Genomic DNA, 11,014 nt, shown 5'->3' on the forward strand with positions numbered 1-11,014 from the left:
ACCTAGACAATTGCGTGGTGAATCGGTGACCACACCTTTCAGTCTTACGAATCATATAAACTACAATATATGAAATTATGAATAGTAGATGAGTTCATTTCCAAATTTTGGGTATAATCAAATTGACCAAATTCATAAATTGTTGATATAAATAAATTATAAACATTATTACAAACATAAAAATAAGTTTTTAACCACAAAAATCAGTGGAGATAGGGTTTAAAAGATCCTTAGAAGCAAGCGATACAAGAAATTAGGTATGACCCCAGTACCCGAAAATCATGATTTTCCCAAAATATTGATACAGGTGCCTAAGTCAAATTCTGGAAATACCGCTACCAAACCGACATCAAAAGTTGGAATCGGTATCAATACCCACCCCGTTTGCTCATCCCTACAAGATATGTTTACTCAAAAAAGGCGGGTGACACACAAATAACATAATGAAGCTAATCCGCATATGAGATTTCATCTTCATCTTCATCCAAGATGTAAACTAGAGAGCGCTTTCTGGTTGCAAAAGCACAAGCAACACCTCTAGATGCTGAACATTTGATAATTAACAGAATTCAAAAACATATCATATAACATAACTACAGAATAAAAGATAAAACAACTTAAAACAATTGTTGAAAGAACTACTTACCACTAACTGCTAGAGGTGCAATTACAGAGTGGGGAATTCCTCTTACTTTCAAACTATCCATTTGCATGTACACAACAGACTCCTGATATAAACATAATATCAAGATTTAGAAAGAAAAAAAAAAGATGATTATTAAGTTGGTATTTATTATGTGGGACCCACAAAACAAACCTTAAGTTCATGCAACTTCCAAAGGCTTGAAGCATCTAAACTAGGTATAGATGCAAATGGAAGATCATCGGCTTGCACAATCGTCATACAAGCCTTTTCCAAGTTTTCAGAAGACGACCCGTTCAATAGCAGAACAAGTTGGCATTCCTGTTATTAGCAAAATGTTTATAAAGTACTTATATCCCACAAAATCACAATATTGCCCTTCTTCACTAAGTTAAAAGTACTGATGAACAAATGAAAAATCATGGATTTGGTCAACAAGATTGCTCCTTTTTTCTATTATCCTAAAAGGCATTTTAGACATTTTACTAAAAGTTAAAAACTTCTATAACAAAACTAGATCCTTTGCCATACAAAGTTCCCATATCCCACTAAAACGACAAAATTGACCTTGAGAAAGTTTCAAGTTTTATTATTTGCATCAATCTAATGAACAATCATGTATTTTGTCAACAAGATTACTCGGTACTTAAGACATTTGACTAATTAAAAACTTGTATTTAGGGATAATGTAAAGACGTAACTTGGAGTGCAAGCAAAGTACCTTATATAGAGAAAGATCTACACAATGATAGCCATCCGGAACACACAACAACACGGCTTCTAGATCATTATTCATTAAACACCTTGAAACAACTATGCAATTTGCAAGATCTGATGAAGACTCATTGGGTAATATGAAAGATATATAATCCACAAAACTCTGTTTTCTTTCGTGTTCAGTGTCCTAAAACAATTAAGAGGAGATATACTGATAATGATTGCTTTTGAGGGGCATAATCGTCAATAAAGTAATAACTTACCTTGTAATATGATATGGAAGTTGGAACAGTAAACGATGAAGATTTTGTAATCGATTCGATTGGAAACAATGGCAATAACTTTTGGCAATGTATCTTTTTGGAAATTGTAGTGAAAGGCATCTGAAACGCCTCTTTAAAACTGAAACAATTAAGGTGTTAAATAAGAAAACATAAAATAGGACAATATAAAAACACATAAAATAGTTAGTTTGACTCCAAAAGTCAAAGTCATAAAAAGCATACCAAGACTCCATTTGTTGAAATTCGTTTGCTAGCGTTCTTCGCAAGTAATCAAAATCTGTGAAACCGCCAAACTGAGCCAATTCTTGTACTCTATCCATCGTCTCCCTTGAAGGGTAAAAAGGTAATTTCAGACACATTGTTATTAAAGTAGACAAAAAAGATTGGGCAATATAAGCATGTTCTGAATGTGGGTGACCTTTGAGCTAAAATAACTGTTAAGTTACTTACAAGTCAACTTCAATACCATGGTCAACTTCAGTTGATTCAAGCAACCGCTTTACCGGATCTTGATCATATAAATACTTCAAAAATAAAATAACCAGCTCACTGCCAAAACAGAGTAAAATGCAGATATATTAAAATCTCTAAGATCATTATAAGTGATTTTATAAACTGATAGATATACTAAAGATGATTTTAGCAAGTATACTATGTTTAACTTGCTTGAAGAAATCAATTTTTGAAAGCTGAATAACACTTTCAGCAATTGCCAGCCTTTTTGGCCCATTTGACTTTTCACTAAGTCTTTAATTTTGACCCGTTAGAAATAAAATCCAACTCAAATCACAACCTTTTTAGGTATATTAGTTGAAATTGCAACTTCTAACAAAACATGTTAGAATCTAGGGTTAGACGCAAACAAACGATTCAATTACTGAAGTGAAAAATCCCAATTCAAGAAGGGAAGGTCTCCAATTACAAGGTAAGAATATTTTGACCACATAAAAACAGCGACATTTAAATAAACAATAAACGATCTACTATACTACTTCTAGTTGACGGTTGTTGGCGTAACTTCCCACTACACGTTCTCCTACAAATTCTCATAAATAGGTACGTATCAATACATCCTGGCCGGTAAAACGACTTGTCCTCAAGTCGAAAATCCAATAATTGTTGACTGCTGTCCCAAGCGATAAGCCATTCTGTTGTAGCTTCACCGGTTTCTCGGACCCAGCAATGATCTCGAATTGAATGAAGTTGAAGATAAATTTCCCAATCTTTAGTAATGGATAGGAAAACTAATGGTGCTGCTGGAACTTGAACTTGGGGGCAGGTTTCAGCATGCCAACGTGAGAACCTGGGTGAATCCGGGACTGATTCATCTTAAGAAAGATTTAATAAAGATTAAAAAACCTAAATGGTTGTTTCTCACAACGTGGATAGGGCTGAACTTGCGGAACACCATCTTCATCCCCATTTTTCAGTTCACGATGCTTTAAAACACCATCTCCGATCTTTAACTGAACATCATCTTCCATCGTTATTTGAACGCCATCTTTTATCTTCAATTGAACAACATCTTCGATAATACCATCTCTGATCTTCAATTGACCACCCAAAACATTCTTAGACTGATCTTTGAACTTAGATTGAACATCCAAAACATGCTCAGATCGATCTTCGATCTTTAATTGAACATCTAAAACATGTTCAAATCTATCTTCGTCAACGCTAGGGTTGTCATCAAGGGTTTCTTCACTGACCGTATCTAGCAGTGTTACGTGCAGAGGGTCATGCCGCGATTCCTCCGCCACCATTGTCTTCAAATCACCATCTGATTCTTCACTGTTACAACCATCTCTGTGCTCACCTGCACTTTGATTTCTTCAACATCATCCCTCAAATATGCAACTATGGCGTCTAATTGTGCTGCAATGGTTGCTAATTGTCTGCAAGATTCCGGGTTGCAGGCGTCATTTAATTTCCCGGCAATGGAACCAACGTTAGAACCTAGAGTTAGACTCAAACAAACGATTCAATTACTGAAATGAAAAATTCCAATTTGAGAAGGGAAGGTCTCCAATTACAAGGTATGAACCCTAATTTTGATAACATAAAAGCATCGACATTTGAATAAACATTAAACAATAAACGATCTACTAATACTACTTCTAGTTGACGGTTATTGGCATAACTTCCCACTACACGTTATCCTACTAATTCTCATTATAGGTATGTATCACAACAACAAACCTATTGAATGCCAGAAGCTGGTGCTGGTCACTTGGTTCTGACATTAACATTTTCACACATTTGTGAACCCAGATGAAGAAATTTGAAAACTGCAAAATAAATATTAAACTGTTTTTACTTTTATTATCATTACTCAAAGAAACAATGATCTTTTGAATTAAACTAATCACCTGTTGAACAGAAGAGGATAAAACCGTCATAAAGCGTTGGACTTGAACGAGCAGCATTCCCGCCTTCTCGGTTGCGCTATTGATTAAATTCTGGTTTAAACCGACACTTTGATAACGTGACCGCCACTTAGAAAGTCCTCTCAGTTCCCCTAATCTAAATCCAATCATCTCTGCAGCAGGCTGAACACCAATACATTCTTCTTCAAAATCAGAGTTGACTATAAGTGGGTCAACTAACGTGGCAAATTAGGTTACCTGTAGATGTTCAAGAGCAATAACCTGAAGATCCTTCCCGGCCCCACAAACTGACTTTGATATCCGTTTGAGACCCTGATCACCAATAACTTCTCATCAACAAAAGGTTTTGTAAAAATAATATATCAAACATTATATAAATTTTATACCACTTCACCAAGAGAGTTGACTAAAAATTGGTGAACAGCTGGACTTGTGCGGGCCCCACCAATATGGCTAAGAAACTCCTCTTGTGGGGTTGAGTCAAATCCTACGTTTAATAAGTTTGGAAAAAAAGTCAAAATCCATCATAATGTAACATTGAAACATTTGTGTAGGTCTCTAAACGAACCAAAAGTTAGTAACCAGTTCGTTGGGAAGTTCCTTTATGTACGTTCATTTTATAACCGAATGAACATGAACACAATTTTTTTCATGTAATTAAAAGAACAAACATGAACACATGCCTTGTTTGTTCATTTACATTCATGAAAATTCGTTTATGTCCGTTCATTTATGTTCGCTTAATTATTATTATATTTTTTGTACCTCACAATAAATCACATTTATACTAAAAGGATCCAATTGCAATAGCGAGGCAGGTAAGCGAGCAACAAGCTGCGCCGTCACCCCCTTTTGAATGGCAAAACCCTTCCTACTAAAAACAAAGTTATCGTTCTTCGGCGTCGATGAGTTACTGTGCACGACCCGCTGAACTCTTTTCAGAAAGGTAGCAGCATCGGGGGCAAGAGACCCAAATGTATCGAAAGCAAAATGAATGAAGGCATGTTGATTCTCGACACACGTCTTCTCGTGCTAAGCAATTTTTCTTTCTGCCTTTAACACGGTCTACATAGCAACAAACCCGGTATCCCTAAGCCCGACAAGAGGGGACACCCCAGTAAGGTCTACACAAGCATGCCCACCCCCCCCCCAACAATCCTAACACAAGAATGTCTGCTGGTCGAAGAGTAGACGTTCCTTCACACGGATCTGACAAGAAATTCACAAGAGCCTCTTTTTTTTTGCCAAGATTCCCTCTCGTTTTAACACATCACAAAGGACATCTCTGAAATCATGTCTATATTTAAACCCCGGGAGTTCTTTGTAATGAGCCGCATGTTCACCAAATTTATCTAAACAAACTTTACGACAGACCGGGCAGGGCTCATCAACTGGGAACATGGTGATCATTAAACGATATTCAAGAATGACCCGGTAGTACCACTGCTGACATGTGCTGGCCTAACCCTTCGATGGGGATGGCAGTCAAAAAGTCTTGAGCATGAGGCGCCTGAAGACATTCTAACACCGCTCTCTGACGAGTGAACATGCCAAAATTTGGACGTTTTACTATAAAGGGCACTCGCTAAAGCATTTTGGGCTTTAGGGGGGGAGGGGCGGTGTCCTTATTAGCGAACTCGCCAAGATCAAGATCGGGAATAGAGTTGTGCAAACAATCCAATGCACACCCAAAATCAGAATCTAACCCATCAACACCACAATCTCGCTTATATCCCTTCATTTATGTTCGTTCGTTTACATTCATTTAAATATTCATGCATATTTATTATTAATGTTGATTTAGTATCAATTTGAATTTTATATCTATTGACCTTTATTATGTATGGATATATGTGTTATGATACAAACATCAAAAAAGGTACATGACTTTTGTGTCACCGGCTCTAAACAATCTTGTTTTTTTTAACATGAAGAAATAAAGAAGCTACTGCGATTGCCGGAAATACTAAGCCTACTAAAGGGACCAAAATAGAGAGGAAGTTAAGAATTGTCATAGAATGGGTACCTCGATTGACTATTTGTACCTGTTATTATTATTAAGATTTTAAATTTATTATTTATAATATAAAGATATCTTACTTATTATAATTTGAGTATTATTATTACCTAATATCTATAGATATAAGTATCTAAGTGAGTATATTTTATCTTTCTACATGAAGGATTTGAAAGGATATGGATGGCATTATTTTCTTAATTTTTTGCTTGTCTTCAAATTTCATTAATTAAGCAAAAAGCTTATTAAAAATGAATTAGATTCTATTTATATTGAAGGATTTGTTAAAATCCCATCCAGCATGGATTCTTAGTCAAAATTGGATTTAACGATCATGGTGTTTTAGACTTTAACTTGGGAATACATTAAGTTTCGTTATGCATTCGTTTAAATTTATTCATTTATGAGCGTTTGTGTTTGATTATGCTAATTTGTGTTTGTTCATGTTCGTGAACCATTCGTTTAGAATACTAACGAACACGTTCATTTTCGTAACGACCGAACATGGTCAAGAATATCCGTGTGTTTTCGTTCATTTGTTCGGTTCGTTTACAAGTCTGCGCTTGTGATTGATTTTTAAAGATTTTATTACTTACCATGATCATGAATGAGAGTAGATATAGAATCAAATTTGTCATGAAATGTGTGCATTGCATCGGACCATTGTTTAGACATGACAGATAATGAAGCTCGAATAACTTCTGTTAAATCTTCAATGTTTGAAGCCTGTTGAGCAACTTGATGAAGCTCGTTTCTCCTGCAGCATTTAAGAATTACACACATATAGATTTTCAAAGTCATCTGATAATTGGTGATTTAGTATTCACAAACACTGTGCTCTTGAATATGATTTTGGAAATAAAATGAGAGAAAGGAAAGAAAATTAAATAAAAAAAAGTGTTCGTGAGTTTTCTTAAGCATATAGAGAATTTTTTTATCTTTGTGCAATTATGAATATTTTTATGAATATACACATCATATATCAGGTAAACACCCTTTCAACATTCAATTCACAGAAGTCGAGAACAAATACACGATAGAAGACATTGCGAAGATTAACAATATCAAAACTAGTAGATAAAAGATCGATACAAAATGAACCAAGGAAACTAAGAACGAGCTCAGGCTGCTTAATAAAAGATCCACTCATTTACAGCCATGAATATAAGTGTATTTTTTGGTTTATAAATCACGAGAATGCTTAGTTGTTGTATAAGCTACTTTCTCAAATACAGTTGTCAGATATTATGACAACTAAAGCATTCTATAGAGGGTAAAAAAAACATACAACTATTGGTAAACAACCTCTAGCCAAATATTTGACGAGACGGTTTTATGAAGCTGATTGACTACTAGTCAGAGATCTTTAGTTCTTTAACTACCCTTAAATATTGACAAAATAAGAAAATCATGTGGACCAAGATTTATAACATCTAAAGATGAGAGTAAGCATGCAGGTAAGTTTAACATTATAAAACTCCAGGAAAAAGGAAAAAAACAATACTATGTTCATATGAAGTCACGAAATAGAAAGTTCAGGAGCAGTCAAGTCTTAACATAAACAAAAAAATTACCTTTTATAGAATATCGAAGTGTCAAGTGTCAAGCAATGGAACCCACGCAAATCATGTTCTGGAACTTGAAGCTCACCAGAGCATAATATTGTCAAATGACAAAGATCTTTGGATAACTTCACCTGAATGCACAATCAGTTAAGAAAGTAAAACCACTAATAATTGAGATTGAAGATATTCATTTAGACTTTATCCTATTTTGACTCGTATACATAATAACGAATTCATTCAAGTTATGTTTTATTTGATCCAATTTTGGCCCGATTACCCATTTTGACATCTTGCTGCTTCTACTAATTCTAAATGATAATTCTAAATGCAACTAAAACAAAAGTTGTATAAGTGATAAAGAAGCTACCTTACAAATTGAAGCATTCAGCAATTTGCAGTCAACATTATTGTATGCAAGTGGACAACAAACTGAGAAGTCATGTATATCCTGCAATCCAGCCAATAAACAAAACATAAATCAAGATACAAATCCATAATAATCTTTAAAGATCAAGTCTGCATTATTTTACCATTTCTTTTTTCCATATTTGCTTGAAACGAAGAGAAAAAAAAAACAGGCTTACAAAATGAAGAAAAAGGATAGGCTTGTAAAAGAACCAAGCTTGTTCGTGTTCTTTAACTTTAACCAAACAAACAATCAAACACGAAAAATCAAACAAACAGTGTTTTCTTGTTCATTCGTATTGTTCGTTTATGTTCATTCGTTAACATTATGATAGAATAGTTCACGAAAGTAAATAAACGAACATAACTGAACTTAGATGAACAAACATAACTAAGCTACAACCAGCTAAAAGTAATGTGAAGAACAATGTGTCGGACCGTCGGGTCTAAAGAGTTATCGAAAGTAGACTGTTGTAATAGGACAAAAAATTTTAAATGAATCTATTCACAAATGTAAACGAACGAACTTACAGAAACATAAGCTAACGAACGTAAACGAAAAAACATAAACGAATTTAAATACACGACTGTAAGCGAATCTTCACAAACGAGACACGGGTTCATGTTCGTTCGTTTAACTAAAGAAACAAAAACTTTCGGTCATGTTCGTTCATTTATATATAAACTTCTGCCAAATAGTTCACGAACTGTTAACTGAATGTTCGATTCGTTTACAAGCGTAAAGACAGGAATATTAAAGCTTACAATTTTCCCAATCGGAAATATGCCAAATATATTAAAGCTTAAGATTCCATCTTTATCTGCACTACACAAAATATTAAACCACTGATGTGAAGAATTTGATAATTCTTGCGACAAAGTTTCACTTTCATCCATAAAACCGGTTTCTCCAGGCACGAGTCCGGGCATCCGAGGAGCTCTTGGGGCGGGAGGAAAGAAACGAGAGGTTCGGTCTTCAAATTTTGAAACAAAGTTGCCATCCTAAACAACAGATGCAGAACATTAATAACTTAATAACTAATGTTATTCAAAGAACAAAAAATATTTGTACATATCATACTGAAATTTCTTCGCCTCCATCATCCTCCCAGTTAAGGCATACAACAGCAACATTGTGAGATTTCATGGTTCGTAACAGCTTCCCGTTCTGCTTAAACAAATGCATATCGTTTTAATAAACTTTTTATCATAAAAGTTGATTTAAATAGACAAACTAGCTCACTTCCACATCATGCAATGAAATAGTTCCATCTTGAAGCCCAATAGCTATCGCTTTGCCATCTGGACGCCAACATAGAGAGGTTATGCATCTTCCTGCAAAATCAATTAAAACAAAAAAAGTAAAGACTGAACAACCAATATAAAATATAAAAGAAGTGAAGTTAAGATATAAAAGTGACCTGGAGAGATAGTCCATAGCCTCTGCCAATTAAAGCGATGTAAGAGTATCTTTGAATCCTGTGTGACCATAGCCAGCAAATCTTTCTCTGGGTTCCATTCAGCTATTTTAATCTTCACAAAAGAATAAGAATAAATTATTATTTATAACTTATTGAGGAGAAACATTTGAAAGTGAATTTAGTGACCTGTGAAGCTGAAGTTGAAATGGAACAACTCTTGAAACATCTGTTTCCATAATATCGATTTGGCTCAACCTTTATCTGTTAAAAGTCAATCTCATCTACGGGAAACACAACAGTTGCTAAATTCAAATAAAATGTACACTATCCGAATTGTCTATAGCATAAACTAAAAATTGCAGTGAAACATTCTTAATACGAATGGATTTTGAATGGTGAAATGAAACATAAAAACAGTTGAAGATAATAATAATTTATACCTCAAGTGCGAGTGCGTGTGATGAAATCACGGCTGCTAATAATAATAATACTAATACCTAACTTGACTGATTGAAGACGAACAGGAAAACTGCAGATTGTTATTAAAATCGGTAATCCTAGCACTGTGATTTCAATGATTTTATTTTGTGTTTGCGGCAACTTTTGGGGGGTTTGAATTTTGAAATAGGGTTTTATTTTATTTATTTAATATTTAATTGTTACATTATGCAAGGTTTATTTATTTGTTTGCTTATAGTTGTTTGGTGAATTAGTTTTGAACCGTTTGGCGGAAAGTTTATTTATATTTGTTTATTTAATAAACGAACGAACATGAACAAAAAAACTATGTACGTTTAATTAAACGAACAAATATGAACACATGTTCCGTTCGTTTATTTATGTTCATGAACGTTCGTTTATGTCTGTTTATTCATGTTCGTTTATGTATTAATAGAAAATAATTAAATATTATCTGGATATGTTATCTTCTTAAAGGTTTTATATTTGTTAATTTGTGTTCATTTAAGTGTTTTCATTTATGTTCATTTACATTTGTTCATACATGTGTGTTTATCTTTGTTCAGCTATGTTCGTTTAGATTATAAACAAACGAACACAAATGTTCATTTTTAAATAAGCGAACATGATAATAAATATTTGTTCGATTAAGTGTTCGTGTTCTTTTAAATTTAAATGAACGAACACGAACATGCCCTTGTTTGTGTTCATTCGATTCGTTTACAGACTTTCATTATTCACATTGATGAACACATCGTTATCAATCTCTAAGCTCTGCCGATTTTATTTGCTTTCGTTTGTGTTCGTGAACTGTTCATTAACACATTAATTTCCTTAATTAACGAACACGAACATAAAATCTCGTTCGGTAAGTGTTCGTGAACCGTTCATGAACACATTATTTTCTTAACGAACGAACATGAACAAGGCCATGTTCGTGTTCGTTTGGTTCGTTTACAGCCCTACTTGTAGTATCTGCATCAAAACACCTAACGGTCCATAAAAAAAATCAACAAATAATATGTTGGTATAGTTGATTTTTTTTCTCAAAACTAAGTTACATTTTCTTTTGAAATTGAAACATGTTGCAACCGTGTCGGCCTGGATCAACGATTT

General features: G+C 34.1%; 1 protein-coding gene across 1 annotated transcript; it reads right to left on the bottom strand.

Annotated features, from left to right (window-relative positions):
• Window positions 1-449: 449 nt before the first annotated feature.
• Window positions 450-9,547, bottom strand: LOC143534420 (anaphase-promoting complex subunit 4-like). The gene is made up of 18 exons (XM_077028919.1): window positions 9,440-9,547; window positions 9,262-9,353; window positions 9,100-9,186; window positions 8,784-9,020; window positions 7,981-8,061; window positions 7,623-7,744; window positions 6,645-6,805; window positions 4,418-4,518; window positions 4,269-4,343; window positions 4,014-4,193; window positions 3,844-3,932; window positions 2,095-2,193; window positions 1,867-1,971; window positions 1,624-1,762; window positions 1,365-1,547; window positions 818-964; window positions 647-728; window positions 450-544 (listed from the first exon to the last, which is right to left on the bottom strand). The coding sequence occupies exons 1-18, from the start codon at window positions 9,507-9,509 to the stop codon at window positions 450-452; spliced, it is 2,145 nt and encodes a 714-aa protein (XP_076885034.1). The 5' UTR covers window positions 9,510-9,547.
• Window positions 9,548-11,014: the final 1,467 nt, after the last annotated feature.

This window comes from Bidens hawaiensis, unplaced genomic scaffold (assembly GCF_021521415.1).
Source record: "Bidens hawaiensis isolate Kalapana, Puna unplaced genomic scaffold, B.hawaiensis_p1.1 tig00010164_1, whole genome shotgun sequence".
NCBI classification, from domain to species: Eukaryota; Viridiplantae; Streptophyta; class Magnoliopsida; order Asterales; family Asteraceae; genus Bidens; species Bidens hawaiensis.

Excerpts from the sequence above, each read along its gene's own strand:
- LOC143534420 (XM_077028919.1), bottom strand. The coding sequence starts at position 9,509 with ATGGTCACACAGGATTCAAAGATACTCTTACATCGCTTTAATTGGCAG. Across the intron at positions 8,062-8,783 it reads TATTTCCGATTGGGAAAATT|GATATACATGACTTCTCAGT; the intron begins GTAAGCTTTAAT and ends GCTGGATTGCAG. Across the intron at positions 1,548-1,623 it reads CTTCCATATCATATTACAAG|GACACTGAACACGAAAGAAA; the intron begins GTAAGTTATTAC and ends TAATTGTTTTAG.